The sequence below is a fragment of the Hibiscus syriacus genome, unplaced genomic scaffold (assembly GCF_006381635.1).
Source record: "Hibiscus syriacus cultivar Baekdansim isolate YM2019G1 unplaced genomic scaffold, ASM638163v2 tig00110332_pilon, whole genome shotgun sequence".
Classification (NCBI taxonomy): Eukaryota; Viridiplantae; Streptophyta; class Magnoliopsida; order Malvales; family Malvaceae; genus Hibiscus; species Hibiscus syriacus.
This window is the reverse complement of record NW_024062688.1, coordinates 4,567,709-4,583,263: the sequence shown is the minus strand read 5'-3', so window position 1 is coordinate 4,583,263 and position 15,555 is coordinate 4,567,709. Positions and strand designations below refer to the sequence as shown.

Genomic DNA, 15,555 nt, shown 5'->3' with positions numbered 1-15,555 from the left:
TGATGATCAAATCGTTGTTGGAAATCTAACTGTTGCAACAAGACAAAATATTAATACTCATTAAAAAAATTAAAAGGTACCGTTTTTAACGGTGGGTATCAAATTAAAACATAAACTAAGTATTAGGGATTAAACATGTAATTTACCCTATTGTTTTTCCTTTTGATATGAATAAAGCCCAAAGACCGAATAAACCTCGTGATTTCCTAGGACCTTAAACGCTTATATTAATTTACCGTCTACAAACTACGTTCGCTCCACGAAAAAAATTCCCCAAACCCTAACGTAATTAGGGTTTTCTCACTTGCAGTCGCCATTTTCGGAATCAAAAGGAATAAGCTTCAGCTTCAGAATCGGACGAAATGGTTAAAGGACGCCAAGGAGAGCGAGTCAGGTACCCTTCTGATTTGGTCTCTTCATTTTCTCTTTCAAAACCCTTATTTTTTTTCTAGTTTATGTTTTGATATATAGAATATAGTTTTCAGATTTAACTTAATCTTTTCATTTTTCATTTGTTCTTTTTAATTGCAGACTCTATGTAAGAGGAACCATCTTGGGTTACAAGAGGTAGTAAGAATTATACCTTTTTATTGCATTTATTTTATTTTATTTTATTTTTTGTTCTGTTGTATTTGAACTGTTCCCCCTTTTTTTTTTGGCGAATTAGTGAATTTTTTAGGTAGTCTTTGGGAGCTTGGGTTTAAAAAGTAATGTAATTAAGTGATACGACATAAAAAAACGTAGTATTCAATATTCGTGATTATTTCTCAAATCCATGAATTTGTTTGGATGCTTATGTAGTAGGGAATTCGAAATTCCGAAGGAATTTATGAATTCAACGAATTCGTTTTTCTTGTTCTTTTTGAAATGTATAGTATTTTGCAGCCCGGCTAATTTATAGTAATTTGAATATTTAGTTATATGTGAGTTATTTTAGCTCAGTTAATGTGCTAAAGAAAATGAAATTGAATGTATATAACAAAGGAGGTCCTCTCCTGGGATAGGGGAAGGGTTGTAGTTTTCTGGATTCGAATTCTGGACTTGTTGGATGCCATTTTTGAAGGATGGTTGTGTGAATTACTTGAGCAGTTGAGCCTAGCGGCAGGTTTTGGAGTTTTCATTTATTGATTCATCTTTAGAAAATGAGTAAAGGAAACAAGAATTTAGTTACACTGATCTGCAAAAGTTGGATTTTTGTTGGCTGTAGAGTCATACTAGTAACTTGTTTTTATGAACTGGAATTACAGTTTGGGAAACAAAGGGGACAAAAAGTAATTGCTTTTGTTAACTAAAATGAGGGTTAGGGTTTTCTTTTATTTTTTTTAATTGAGTGGAGAAACTTGAAAATGAATTTTGGAGCTGGTTTTCTTTGTTTTGTATCGTTGCTTAAATTTGTATTTGGTGGTTTCCAGGTCAAAGTCGAACCAGTATCCTAACACTTCATTGATCCAGATCGAGGGAGTTAACACTAAGGAGGAAGTATCTTGGTATGCCGGCAAGCGGATGGCATATATTTACAAAGCTAAGGTGAAGAAGAATGGCTCACACTATCGCTGCATTTGGGGAAAGTTTACTTGACCTCATGGTAATAGCGGTGTCTTTCGTGCTAAGTTCAAGTCTAATCTTCCCTCCAAATCAATGGTAAGTTTGGTATATGTGTTCATATTCAATGGCTTATTTTCTGTACATTGTACTTTTGATCTTAAAATATCTTTTGTTTCCTTTGCAGGGAGATAGAGTCCATGTCTTCATGTACCCCAGCAATATATGAGGTAATGTGACTTCCAGTTTATGATCTTTCTTATTTGTTCTGTGGGTTCGTGAGGGTTTGCTGTTCTTATCTGTTTGATTCCAGTTTGTTCATTCATATCTGAGGAACCTTTATCATGTTTAATGATTCAACTTTATTTGAAGATTAGCTTCTTGATGGACTAGTTGATTTTTGCATTTTGATTGATGGATTAATTCATTGTTCCATCCTTGTCTGTATTTATGACAATTTTTAGTTTTCGTCACTGTTTTTAGCCCTGTGGCCATGTTCGATTCATATGTTCTTGTTTCGATTACAAACTCCATGTGATTATTCATTGTGAGACCCTACATTGATGTCATGCAGTTTGATTTTATTTAGATTGTAGTTTACCCCATTATTGTTGCACTTATACTAAGATGTTTTTTCAAACAAGAGTCTATCATGTGAAAACATAAGAGAACAATTCATGACATTATTCTCTTCGAGCGATACAATTATGTTGTTTGTTCATCCTCTCGTAAGTTCACAATTCTTTCCTTGCAGTCAGACTGTGTTCAATCAAGGACAGGAGTGATTCCATCTTTATAAACTTGGTCAAGTTTATAGTGGATGAGACTGTAGTGTTTATATATTTTTCATTACCAAGATTTTTCAGTAATTTGTTGTTTGTACTTTGAAGTTTTTGGCATCATTTATGGAGCTATATAGCATGATTGGTATACTGTTCTTTCAACTTTAATCTTAAATTACTTCACGCATCGGACATAATAAAAACAGGACCAGTTGAATCCTGAATCGATGGCCATTGTTTGAGGCGTATCTATGAATCGAAGAACATTGAGATAATAAAAATCGGCTCGATTTATGGTCTGATTTTATGAGCATTTGTTATTGCTTCCAAAATATATAAAGAAAACCATAAATCTTGCGGCTCATGTAGTTTATGTAAGATGATAATTTGAGCTGAATTTTATGGATTTTGACAGGGTCAGATAATGTCAACTTAAAATGTGATAAAATATATAATATTTTCGGTGATCACAATCTAAAATGTTAATTTTCTAAACATTTCTAGTTGAACCGATAATGTTACAACAATAAAAAATGTTATAAAAAAATTAACGTTTTATGTTGTGTTTTATTTGTTTTTCTTTTTGAGTAAGTTATACCAAAGGTAAACTAGATTCTTTTTATAGAAAATTCTCAATTGTTTAAAATTGTACGATTATATTTCCAATAATCGCGGTGTTCAAATCTAAAATTTTAAGGAATAATAATAATATTTTTATTACCGAGGTTGTTTGATTTATTCGATTCTTTAGTTATTAAACTTTTAAAAATTATTATTAAATCATTATAAAATAATCACCAAATTTCATATGATTATTATAAAAATAACGCTTTTAATAATTTTTAATAATTGTTTTAATATTATAATGATAATTCTATAACAACTTTAATAATTATTTTAAACTTTTAGAAGTTCAGTGATAAATATTTTGTAATTCTATTATTAGCTCAGGATAACAGGGATGCACGTGGGTAAATCTTAATAAATATCAGACTTGGTCTCTTTAAGCCAACTTCATGGCAAGAAACAATTTTATTTTATTTAATTAAGGGTGATTATAAAATAATATTTATTTTTAATATTTTTAATTATTTTATTATAATTTTGATATTTAAATTTGTGACTTTTAAAAATGACAGCGATTACTTTCATAACTGAAGTAGATTTATTTGTACATAAGAACTTTATTTTAATGAATGAGTAATTAAGATGTATGATGGTAGATTTTAACAAATTAAAGTTGTTTTATTGTCAATGTATGAAATATTATTTTATGATTTATTTAATATAATAAATACATAAAAATTAAAAAAAGGAACCGACTTTTTAAGAAAATTCTCAAACGTGTACCATACATTTCCCACTATTAACATTGACTTGTCAATCGAACCCAAACCAAACCAAACCAAATAAAATAAAATAATAAATTAATCAAAACCCAAATAAAATAACAGGTCAAATTATATCATTAGTTCTTATATTTTGTAAAAAAATTGGATTTAGTCTCTATTATTCAATTTGATAAAATTTTAGTCTTTATGCTTTTTAGAGGTTTTAAACTTAATCCTAAACCGAAGAACATAGAAACAATACGACTAAACTATATTGATTCAAGATAATTATAGGAACTAAATGCAGATCAAATATTTTTACTAGTCTTTATGCAATGCATAAATTGTGGATATTACAATTTGATCATTTTGAATATTTATACTTTAAATTTTGAAATTTTAATTCTGATCAAACAATAGTTATGTAATTTATTAAAATAAAATTGTGATTGATCTTTGTATTAGACGTAAATGATAGGTTTAGTTATATTTAATCAGTTTAAGGTATTGTAATTTACTCATATAATCCATGCATTGTTTAAGAAGTAAAATTTAAAAATAAAGGAACTGAAATCGATCAAATTAGAATACAAATTAAATGTAGAATATATGCAGAGTTCAAGGTAGAAAGATAAATTTGACATTAAATATATTAATAACATAAGGAATTAAAAAATAATTAAATTAACTAATTAAAAAACAAAAGAAAAATCCGAGCTCGTTTACTTCATCTATTTTAAAATTAGCATCTTACCGTTTTCTCAGAGGAATTTGCAGAGGCAGCCATAGTTATTTCCATTTTACATGGCATTGTAGCTTTACTTCTTCTTCATTTATTTTAAGTTATTTTGTTTTTCATTTTTCCTTCTCTTTCGAATTCTTTGCTTTTGTAATGAGAAACTTGAATCAGATCCATGGAATCTAATTCCATCAAATCATCTCTAAAAACCCAATTTACCACACCAAAACACCCATAATCCCCCAAATTCCACTCAGATCCACCTTTTTATAGCTCCCAGATTCCAGTTTCCCAAATTAAGATACCCAGGTTCTCAAAACCTCACAAAAAACCATGAAAAACCAATCGAAATTGTTCACGATCGGGCTAGTATCAGCCTGGTATACATCCAACATAAGTGTACTGTTGTTAAACAAGTATTTACTAAGCAATTACGGCTTCAAGTACCCAATCTTCTTAACCATGTGTCACATGACGGCTTGCTCTTTGTTGAGCTACGTAGCGATTGTCTGGATGAAGATGGTTCCAATGCAAACGATTCGATCTAGGGTTCAGTTCTTTAAGATCTCGACTTTGAGTTTAGTGTTCTGTGTGTCGGTGGTGTTTGGGAACATTTCTTTGAGGTATTTGCCGGTTAGTTTTAATCAGGCCGTCGGTGCTACGACGCCGTTTTTCACGGCGGTCTTCGCTTACTTGATGACATTGAAGAGGGAAGCTTGGCTTACTTATATTACTCTTGTTCCTGTTGTTACAGGGGTTATCATTGCCAGTGGGGTATGCATTTTTTTCTTTCTTTTTCTTTTTACTTAAATCAATTAGTTTGCTTTCTTTTTTGAAATGGGTTAGCTTTATTTAATCAGTTTGGGAATTGGTTTCGCTTCATTTTGTTGGAATTTATGTTGCTTTGTATGCTTTTGTCGTAAATTATAGCCTTCTTAGAGGATTTCTTGAAGATTTGATTGGAATTTGGCTTTGCTTCATTCTGTTCAAAACTGGGTTACTTTTGCTATCAACGTGTGGCTATGACCTCCCACAATGTTCAGAATACATGAAAAAACTCGAAAAAAGCTAACCATACCATGTTCTGAATCATTCCTACATCCGCTCACACCCGAGTCTAACATAGAGTGGAAAGGACTAATTTGTTTGCTTAATTTGGATGTGTTTCGTAATGGTCTTGATTTGTGGATGATTAAGTCTTTAAGTCTGTTAGGAAAACCTTGTTTATGGTTCATCAATGGTTCTTTGTATTTACTATTTCCTCATTTGCTCATGCATTTCGCATATCATATGTTTTGAATATAGCATTAAGACGCGTAGTCTGAAATTCTATGATACTCGGACTCAAGTCTAAGTGCTGGACACATCCGTGTACGAAAAAGGGATTTTTCGTTTTTTAAAGGTTTTCATGTATTTGGGCAGATTGAGTGTTGGACATTGGTGCTTCTATGAAATGAAGAAGCGGAGCAATATAGCTGCATTATACCCCTTTATTTGATTTGAAAACCTTCAATGCTCCTCTTTATCTTTTATAATTTTCAATCATGTTTTGCGTTATTCACATTGTTCCATTTCATTTTCTTAATCCGGTTTCTGATTCTTATTTTACATTATTTGTTCAATGGCTATAGGGTGAACCGAGTTTCCATCTGTTTGGGTTTATCATGTGCATTTCAGCTACAGCTGCACGAGCTCTCAAGTCAGTTTTACAAGGAATTTTGCTTTCGTCCGAAGGGTGAGGAGATTTTATGCTTTGCTTATATATATATATATATATATATATATTCTTTAGATCGAAGACTAGAACCCGAACCTGAAAAGTATTGTAATTTTATTTTAGAGAGAAGCTGAATTCCATGAACCTCCTTCTCTACATGGCCCCTATAGCTGTCGTTTTTCTACTTCCGGCGACACTCATCATGGAGGAGAATGTGGTCGGTATCACCCTTGCTCTTGCCCGTAATGATGTAAAGATCATTTGGTATCTACTATTCAATTCAGCACTAGCATATTTTGTGAATTTGACCAACTTCTTGGTCACAAAACACACCAGCGCCCTAACTTTGCAGGTACGTCGTGCATCGGCTTTTTATGAGTGTATTGCATTTATTTCGCATCTTTTCTTTGAAATTTGAAGGTGGATTCTATAAATCTTTTATTCGATATGGAATTACATAAACACAAATGCATTTTGTTCAATCATTCAAACAAGAAAGTAATTGTGAAGGTTTTGATTGTCGGACTCGTAAAATCACAAATAGCACCCATCTTTAAGTTGTTTATTTAACCAAAGTAGTTCTATGCGTGTTGCTTCTTTATGAAGTTATCATAGGAATGACCGATGTATGGTACGGGTATTGAGTCATTTGTTCTTGCAGGTTCTAGGAAATGCAAAAGGAGCTGTAGCTGTGGTGGTTTCAATTTTAATTTTCAGAAATCCAGTCTCTGTTACCGGAATGCTCGGCTATACACTCACAGTTTTTGGGGTTGTACTCTACAGCGAAGCCAAGAAACGAAGCAAATGAGACGTCGTCTACATGTAAGATTGTCATATTATGATTTCCTTTAGTGCAAGGACATCTATAATGTTTTAGAGGCCGCACGTCATATGCCGCAGTTCCAACCCATAGATAGTCTTTTTCCCTTGGAAGTCTGGGAAACTGATTTTTTTTTTCTTTTGTATTGGCAATAGCTTTGGAATTTTAGTTAAAAAGAAAAAAGAAAAAAAGGAATTACCATTTATGTTCTTCATTCTCATGAAAAAAGTTGTAGAATTGATCTGTATACAGTTGATCTATTGTTTACTTTTCCAATATTTGATTAATTAATGGCAAAGAAAACTCAAAGTTACACTTCTATTGTTTAGTTTGTGATTAGTCTTTGAATGCACGAAATTATGCATATATGATGATCATGGCGATAAGAATCAATGATTTGCACCATCCTTTACATTCCACAAAGTGTGAAACTATTGTTTGATGTTTTTACTCATGCCAAAGGTTGCATGTATACATGTTAAGCATGACATCATTAAACATGTGATGACCATGCCATCGTGATGAACATGCAATTTTAAAATGATAAGAATTCATAATTTCCATACCGTCCCATTCATGCGTTCAGAAACTATCAAAACACTATTGTTGGTATTTGCTCATCTAAACATGTTATATCATTAAGCATGGCATCATTAAACCGACCATTTACTGTAAAATCTTCACATTCTAAAATCTTAAAGACTGACGGGAGACTTACACAAGTGTATTTATTTACAAGTCTACGTCTTAGCTAATATGAAGCTTAGTTTCATCGATTTCTATTATACCTCTTTTGGCAAGGCTCTGACTTCATCTCCAACTTTGGCTCGGTTTAATCATCAATTTCAATTTTCTCCAGCTTCGGTTCTGTCTCTACCTTTAGTTCACTCTGCTCTTTAGGTTTGTTACTGTCTCTGCTCACTAATAGATTACGATTGAGGGCGGTCAAGTTTGGATTGTTGCGGTGCTTGTTCCAGGCTGTTTCAAATTGTAGACCTTTGCATCTGTGCTCACAGAGAATAAAGAAAAGGATTAGGGTCACGGGGAAAAAAGATTTTAGAAAATTATCGAGATTTCCACGGTGGCTTACTGCTGAAGCATGATTAGTAGATTAAGAATACCAGTTCGAATGTCTTCACGTGCCTTTCTCAGTGCCGCTTCTTTGTATAATACAACAAGTTCATCTACCAATCTGGAAAAAAAAAGGATATGAAAAGATTGAAAACCATTATAGTAAAGTCTATTGAACAATTTACAGTGATTGAGTGTTTAATTAAAAGAATCCTTGAAATGGAGTTCACAATGAACAGCGAGTAGAAGGAAGATGATAATAACAAGTTTTAATAGAAACAACTTTGTACGAAGAATCAGAGCAGGTTTATAGGACTTTTTATCATTCATAGAAAGACTTCAAATGATTGAAATTCCTAAAACAAGGCAGAATTAAGAAAATCTACATTCTATTTCACTTTCTCTAAGACCATTTGAATCATCACTAAGCATTGTGTTATTACTAACCGTTTAAAATGCCACTAAAAATGATTAAACAAACCAAAATTCCTTTCCATTGAACAAGTCAACCACCTAACCATAAATCAAATGCAAACCCAGTGTATATGTACTTAGTTTACCTTTCAAAGTATGGTGACTTCCGTATCCATGTTAAGCAGACAATTGTATGAAGTTGTTTGAGAACCTACAGAACAATGAGACTTTAATAGGAAGATTTGTTCTCCTAAACTTTTGAACCCGGAATAAAACTAAAATTTGATGAGTAAGAAGATACAATAATCTTACCAGTAGAACTGTTTCATCATCATCAACATGCAGCCACTGGAAGAGCAGTAGGAAAATACGCCCAAAATGGACTAATAACAAGAGGCCCATAGAGTTGAAGATTGGCTCAATAAACTTAAGCCATGCAATACGTCGTTCTCTATTCCCTGGTTGTCTCTCCAAATGGCTCAACATCTCGGTCAGGATCTTCTCAAACCTATATAAAAATCAAATGAAAAATAAAGAACTAGCCAGCAGTACGTCCACTACCACTGCAATAAAACTATGAAGTATACACCTGAGATATGAATGAAGTAAAACCAGCTACAAGTATCAAGAAACAACCATCCAAACAAGCAGACTAAGAAAAGTCAGAAATTGATCAAAAGCAGCAACTAATCTTCTGAAATGAAAAACTTAATAACTAAGATCAAGCGTATAGCCTCATGAGTCATGCCCAAATCTGAAAGTCCCTTCTTGCAATCCAATTGGCCAATTGATAAAACTCCATAAAATTTTCTCCCTAATGCCTGTATTAAGACGTTTGAGTCCACAGTTATTCACTACACCATTATAGTGCACAAAGTTTTCCCTACCACGAGATAATAACAACTTGCTAAACTTATTCAATGAACATAATCAAGATGTTGAGGAGACAAAGGAAGCAAGTATACTATCATAATATGAGATAGGGGAATATCTAGCATCATGACCATACCATAATCAACAAACACAATCAAGATGCCCAAGAGATGAAGAAAACAAATATTCCATACCAAACTTAGTTAACAAACACAATCAATATGCTAAAGAGATGAAGAAATAATTATACTACAAGCTACAGGGGTTATCATGCATCATTGAAGCATACAAAATTTAGTTATCAATCACATTCAAGAAGCTTAAGAGAAGAAAAAAACAAGTATACCACTAGCTACAGGGATTATTTTCCATCATAAGAGCACTCTAAACTTAGTTAATAAACGCAATCAAGGTGCTAAAGAGATGAAAAAACAAGTATTATCACAAACTATGGGGATTATCATGAATAGTGAGAGCAAGCTGAACTTATTTTAACAAAAACAATCAAGTAACTTAAGAGACGAAGGAAACAACCATACCATGAGCTACATGGACTATCGTGCATCATAAGAGTATGCCAAACTTAGTTAATAAACACAATCAAAATGCTAAAAGGACAAAGAAAATGACAATACTGCGAACTAAAGGGATTATAAAGATTATCTTGCTTAATAAGAGCATACTAAACTTAATACATACGATCAAGGCATTAAAGAGACTAAGAAAGCAAGTATACCACAGACTACGGGGATCATCTCTTTGAATGCAAGTAACAAGTAAAACCGACATCTCTACAACATACTGCCATATCTCATCAGCAGAAGCAATGTTCTGGCAGCAAGCATCAAGAATCACGTCTCCATACCAATCAAGAGCCCCTGCTTTCACATTTCTTGCTACATATATAAAGCTAATCATCCCCTGCCCCTAAACATAATCAATGCCAATAAAAAAGGAACATAATTCTTAATCTCAAGAATAATATAATCACTTAAATATTAAAATTACAAAGTTGCTTACTTTCACCTCCGGCGACCAGTGATCAAGACAAGTTAGTGCACAAGGAATAACCAAATTTACCATTTTATCTAAATCCGGATACTCAATCTACAAAAAAGAGAGATTATAAATGTTGATTTTCATTTTAAATAAAAGAAAAGAAATATAATTTCTGAGAAAAATAAACTTATAATTTATAAAATACCTTAGAAACAAACCATCTAAATTGATAAGCAGACAAAATGGCGAAATCTAAGGGAGCCCTAGCGGACGCGGCGGAAAATTCATCCGCTTCATCACTCTTGTCGATGGAGCTCTCATTAATCTTGTCCTTCAAAACTGGCACGATTTCAAGCATTAATTCCGCCGCCAAATTTCGCTTCTCGCCGCCCGGAACGTTGTAAGCTTTTGAAAGATCGGAAAAGGCGGTTTCTGCGGCGGTCGAAAGGTGGCCTGGGATCCATGTGAGAAGCTCGTGAGTGGAGGAGCGAGAAGCGGAGAGCAATGCGCAACCTAAGGCGAAGTCTTTGAGTGATGATTCTGTTGAGAGAAGAGACTCGAGCGTTGATTTTGTTGAGATTCTGGAGGTTTCGTGAGGAGTATATGGCGTTTTCAAGAGCAAGTTGAGGATTTGCTTCGTTAATCTGCAAAAAAATAATATGGTAGTGAAAATATTTAAATTAAATGAAAAAAGAGAGCAAAAAGAGAAGGAAAAAAGCTTACTGAGAGAGATGGCTATGGAAATCGGGGAGTGAGTTCGTCATTTTCCGACTCGGTTGGAAACACGTACAATGTCGGTTCCAGGTCTCGGCGGCATACCGATGTTATCATTTATTTCGTTCTCTGGTTTAAATATTTAATATTTTAAAATTTTAAAATTAAGTGTTCGCTTTTAATCTTTAAATTTTAAAAAATAATAATCATTTATATTGTTAGTTTAAAACATTTTAAAACATCATCCTCGATGATCTTTGAAAGTGAATTTAATGTTTATTTTATTAAAAAAAATCAAAAATCTTATCTGAAATTTTAATCAACTACATATTCAAAAAGACATCTCACTACTAATAAATTATAATTCAAGGGACCAAACTAATATGGAATTAAAGTAAACGATCACATCTCAAATTTTCACACCTTAGACTTGGAGGTACTAAAACCATAATTAGACCTTTATTTTATTCATTTGATGATTATAGTATTTTGACATAAAATAAGGTGTATATTTCAAAATTTTATATAACGGATATAAATGCTTAAAATTATTGAAACGAAGGAGTTTTAATGTATATATATCTCGTATTAAAATACTTAAATACAAATCATAGATAATTTTTTTATTCTATATAAATTGTCGAATTCAATTTATTTATATAAACTGCTCGGATGACCATTTTATTATTAAAAAGGATTTTTTATAACTGAAATAAAATAAAATAAATACATAAATAATAATTTGCACCGAGACAATCTGAATTTGATAAAACCTTGAAAGAGTTGTATTACAATATTCACTTCTACATAGATCAAACAAATACCATGCTTAACTGCAGATTAATGTCCGAAAGCGAACAGAGAGGAACCGGAGTTCTTTTTTCCCGGTTCCATCCCGAGCATAAAATCTGAGAGATCGACAAGAAATCACACCGGCAAATACGGGAAAAAAAGGAGAACATTCGAAGGTATTCAAGCCTCGGGAATAGATGCAGCTGCACGCTTAATTGATGCGGATTTGATAAGATGGTTGTAGCTTCCTTTCTCCTTGAAGAGCTGGGAAAAGTGATGTTTGCAATACAGGATGCCTTCAAGTGCTGCATAATTTGATGGACTTAAAGAGCAGCCACCATGAGAGCACTTGAAACATGATTTGTCGTAAGACTGTCCTTCCACAGTTACCTGTCGAAAAATTGGGACAAAGATAAAGATGATGAATCTAGCACATTAATACGCATTTCGATTATGTCAAGAGCCAGATAAAGTTACAGAAGTAAAGATCAAAAAATGCATAAGACGGTAGTTTCAAGAAAATATCAATAATATGACCTCTTCATAACACCTTCCTTCGACTTATGTGATGCTCAAGTGTTCATAGACAGATAAAAACCAATCAAATTGCCAATAATAACTAGGTTAGTCGGATTTGTAAAGAAACAATGAATCACTTATTGCGTGACGATATTACTAATCTTATCGGAGAAGTTGATTACACCATATGGAACTAGGACAACACGAAATATAATTATACCCTCTTGTTCAAAAGAGATGACCCTCCAAATGCATGAAAAAATTGAACGCAGTATTATCGGACATATAATCATATCCGACACTTAAAGTTCGAATAACATAGGACAGATAGCATCTCACCCAATATATATATATATATACTTATTGGGACCTTGGAACTCTACCTTCTCAAGTGGATATGCAGTTTTGCCACAAGTAGCACATTTTTCGACCGTCCCAGAAAACATGCTGGCAGCTTTGCTCGGTGATCTCATCTGCAATCAAAACAGGCTATTAGGAAATAGGAAGCACATCAAACAACCTATCAAACCCTATAATTTCACTAAAATCATGTGTATTTTTGCATCAGAAACTTACCGGCTCGGGAGTTAACTTCTCAGCTGTCTTTGCAGCTGCTGACAATAAGATTAATGGCATATTAAACCAACATAGTGAAATTCTTAAGGAATCAGACAAATGATTTTATCTGGCAAGATCGAAGATACAAACGTGACTGGAAATTCTTGTTGAAGTTACCCGTCTCCTTGAAGAGTTGCTCGAAATGAGGCTTGCAATAAAGAACACCTTCCATTGAGGAGTAATTAGCCAACTGGAGATATATACTATATGCCAAGTTAGAAGCAGAAACTTTATTACAATCCAATCAATAAAGTCAGTCAATACATAAACTATCATGTCAACAACTCACGTTCACCAAGCCTCGAACAACACAAATTCTCTCTAAAAATGTATTAAGACAGAAAATTCTATTGTATAGACCGTGTTATGAAAGCAGTAATGTCTAGGCATTCCTTAGTACATCTTTGAAGTACCCATATGCAACACATTTGAACAATGATTATAAGGCTATGACCCTCCAAATATATAGGAAAACATACCCATACTGAAAAAATACCTATGTCGAATACTCACACTAGAGTCCTAGGTAACATAACCAGAAGCTACTACTAAATGCAATAAATGGCAAAACAGATACACAGTGTCTCATTTGCTTTAAACCTAGTCAATGTACAAAACAAGCATGTCCACTAAATTTTCATCTACCTACGAATGATCAAAAAGCATTGTGGAACCATAAACTCACCCAAATCCGAGTAACATAAGTAAAATTAAAAGGTACTAAATGTAATAAATGTCAACTATTTTTCCATCTACATCAACAAATGGTCAGAAAATGCTCGAATGGCGATTGCAAAACCACATAATGACACCCAAATCCGAGTAACATAAGTAAAAGCTACTAAATGTAAAAAATGGCAATGTGTACAAAACAAGCAATGCCAACTCTTTTTTAATCAATATCAACGAATGGTCAGAAACTATCGAAGGCAATCAATAAAAAGCAAACCTTTAGAGTCCCTTTGCAATGACTGCACTTGAAGCAAGATTTATGGTAAGGAACTCCATCTGCAGACAATAGTTCCACCGGATAAACGGTCTTTTCACAAGCCTTGCATTTCTGTTGGGTACCAGTAAACGACATGGCTCTTTAGATCGAATCGTAATGCTCTTTATCGGATTCCACAGATCAGCTTTAATTCAATTTCTTCTCTTATATGTGGCAATATTAACTGCTTTAAAAAAAGAAGCAAAACACACATGTCAGAATCAGATCATGTCAAATTCAACAACATTTGTTACAAATTTTAGAACTTTGAATAATTTTATTTTTCATTGATGGCAACACATAAAGCCATCATTTCCTAGCTAAACTCTTCATTGTTCATAGAAACTCTGTTCAACACATACATGGCTATTGGAATAGATAAAAAATAAATTCGAAAACAAATGAATAAATGCGAATCTACAAAGGTAAGCCTTTTACATTCTTTTTTAGCAGTAAAAGCAAAAATAAATAAAACATAATCTCAGACAATGAATAAACTTTGATTCATTCTAAAAACCCCGGACTGGGGAAACAAAAATCCAAAGCAAAACCCAGTAAGCGGATCTAATTTGAAATAAACTAAAAACCCAAAAAATGATGAAAAGATGGTGTGATACAGCAAAGCAAGGTTTGAGATTGAAACTTGAAAATGGAAGAAAAATGTACCTTTGATAGAAGAAGAGGGCTGGATCTATGAAGGAAAAAAGAGATCAAAATCAAATGAGAATTAGAGAAATGGAGTAAAAGAGGTTTTGTGGGCTTCCCGATGTGAAAGAGAAATACAAAGGAAGCGGGAGAATTGGGATTTTTGCAGCGAATAGATAGAGTAAAACGTGGATGATGATGATGATGATTACGGAAGAGAGAATTAGACAAGAGATTGTATCGAAGAATTATGTTGGTGCTTCACTAGTAAGGAATTTGTTACTGGGATAAATTACAAATTTACTCGTTTAACTTTATTCTCTCCTATTTCATTTACCATATTTTTAATCTTTTCAATTTAATCATCAAATTTTATATATTGGATTTTTTTTGTCACTAGACCGTTTTCTCACAAATAACGTGATTACGTGGATTAATTTATTATTAAAACCAAACACTTTCAATTCTTTCTCTTTTCTTTTTTCCCCATTAAACAACACAAGTCGAGGGTGAAAATATGAGATTGATTGAAAAATAAGGTTCCACCAAGAGCAACGATGCATAGCCTTGAACAATGTACAAGACGATTCCGGGAACAACATGATTTTAAGTAGCAGTTGGTGCAAAGGTTGCACCAGTCTTCTGTACACAAAAAAGAAGATGTTGCTGGGACTGAAGAAACCCAGACTCCAATGCAGATTCAAGAGAAACCAATAAAAGATGGGATTCAAGCTGAAATGGAAAGGGAGGAATGCCACAAACTCAGGTAGAGAAAGAGAATGGTACATGTGAGAAACAACCAAAACACATGGAAACTGACACTAGGAGCTAACGGGGGAGTAGAGAAATAGAATCCAAATGGAGCAATCTCTATATCCTCAGAAGAAGCCAAAGAGAAACAATAAGGTTTAAATGTAGACAAGACAGTAGATGCGGAGATAATCGAAAATGGTAAGGTTAAAGAAAGTGGGCGCGTTACTTAATACCATGC

The 15,555-nt window shown here is 33.2% G+C and overlaps 3 protein-coding genes and 1 pseudogene across 3 annotated transcripts; 2 read left to right on the top strand and 2 right to left on the bottom strand.

Moving 5' to 3' along the window:
- The first annotated feature begins 247 nt into the window (after window positions 1-247).
- Window positions 248-1,901, top strand: LOC120119484 (annotated as a pseudogene).
- Window positions 1,902-4,711: 2,810 nt separating this feature from the next.
- LOC120119485 (probable sugar phosphate/phosphate translocator At3g11320) lies at window positions 4,712-6,968 on the top strand. The gene is made up of 4 exons (XM_039139301.1): window positions 4,712-5,168; window positions 6,026-6,129; window positions 6,235-6,463; window positions 6,773-6,968. Exons 1-4 carry the CDS (start codon window positions 4,728-4,730, stop codon window positions 6,917-6,919), a joined length of 921 nt encoding a protein of 306 aa, XP_038995232.1. The 5' UTR covers window positions 4,712-4,727; the 3' UTR covers window positions 6,920-6,968.
- A 516-nt stretch (window positions 6,969-7,484) lies between these two features.
- LOC120119482 (uncharacterized protein At2g39910-like) lies at window positions 7,485-11,103 on the bottom strand. The gene is made up of 8 exons (XM_039139298.1): window positions 11,012-11,103; window positions 10,494-10,932; window positions 10,310-10,396; window positions 10,026-10,216; window positions 8,729-8,924; window positions 8,563-8,627; window positions 8,022-8,123; window positions 7,485-7,935 (listed from the first exon to the last, which is right to left on the bottom strand). Exons 1-8 carry the CDS (start codon window positions 11,050-11,052, stop codon window positions 7,764-7,766), a joined length of 1,293 nt encoding a protein of 430 aa, XP_038995229.1. The 5' UTR covers window positions 11,053-11,103; the 3' UTR covers window positions 7,485-7,763.
- A 630-nt stretch (window positions 11,104-11,733) lies between these two features.
- On the bottom strand, window positions 11,734-14,753 carry LOC120119483 (LIM domain-containing protein WLIM2b-like). The gene is made up of 6 exons (XM_039139300.1): window positions 14,586-14,753; window positions 13,881-14,103; window positions 13,022-13,121; window positions 12,890-12,924; window positions 12,697-12,786; window positions 11,734-12,184 (listed from the first exon to the last, which is right to left on the bottom strand). Exons 2-6 carry the CDS (start codon window positions 14,013-14,015, stop codon window positions 11,975-11,977), a joined length of 570 nt encoding a protein of 189 aa, XP_038995231.1. The 5' UTR covers window positions 14,016-14,103; window positions 14,586-14,753; the 3' UTR covers window positions 11,734-11,974.
- Between the last annotated feature and the right edge of the window lie 802 nt (window positions 14,754-15,555).

Bases quoted from the DNA above. Each gene is read 5' to 3' on its own strand.
- LOC120119482 (XM_039139298.1), bottom strand. From the start codon at position 11,052: ATGACGAACTCACTCCCCGATTTCCATAGCCATCTCTCTCA. The intron at 8,925-10,025 runs GTATACTTGCTT...ATTTTTATATAG, and splicing joins GATGATCCCCGTAGTCTGTG to GTTTGAGAAGATCCTGACCG. The intron at 8,628-8,728 runs GTAAGATTATTG...ATTGTTCTGTAG, and splicing joins ATGATGAAACAGTTCTACTG to GTTCTCAAACAACTTCATAC.
- LOC120119485 (XM_039139301.1), top strand. From the start codon at position 4,728: ATGAAAAACCAATCGAAATTGTTCACGATCGGGCTAGTATCAGCCTGG. The intron at 5,169-6,025 runs GTATGCATTTTT...CAATGGCTATAG, and splicing joins GGGTTATCATTGCCAGTGGG to GGTGAACCGAGTTTCCATCT. The intron at 6,130-6,234 runs GTGAGGAGATTT...ATTTTATTTTAG, and splicing joins ATTTTGCTTTCGTCCGAAGG to AGAGAAGCTGAATTCCATGA.
- LOC120119483 (XM_039139300.1), bottom strand. From the start codon at position 14,015: ATGTCGTTTACTGGTACCCAACAGAAATGCAAGGCTTGTGAAAAGACC. The intron at 12,787-12,889 runs GTAAGTTTCTGA...TTTTGATTGCAG, and splicing joins AGAAGTTAACTCCCGAGCCG to ATGAGATCACCGAGCAAAGC. The intron at 12,185-12,696 runs GTAGAGTTCCAA...ATTTTTCGACAG, and splicing joins CTGCATATCCACTTGAGAAG to GTAACTGTGGAAGGACAGTC.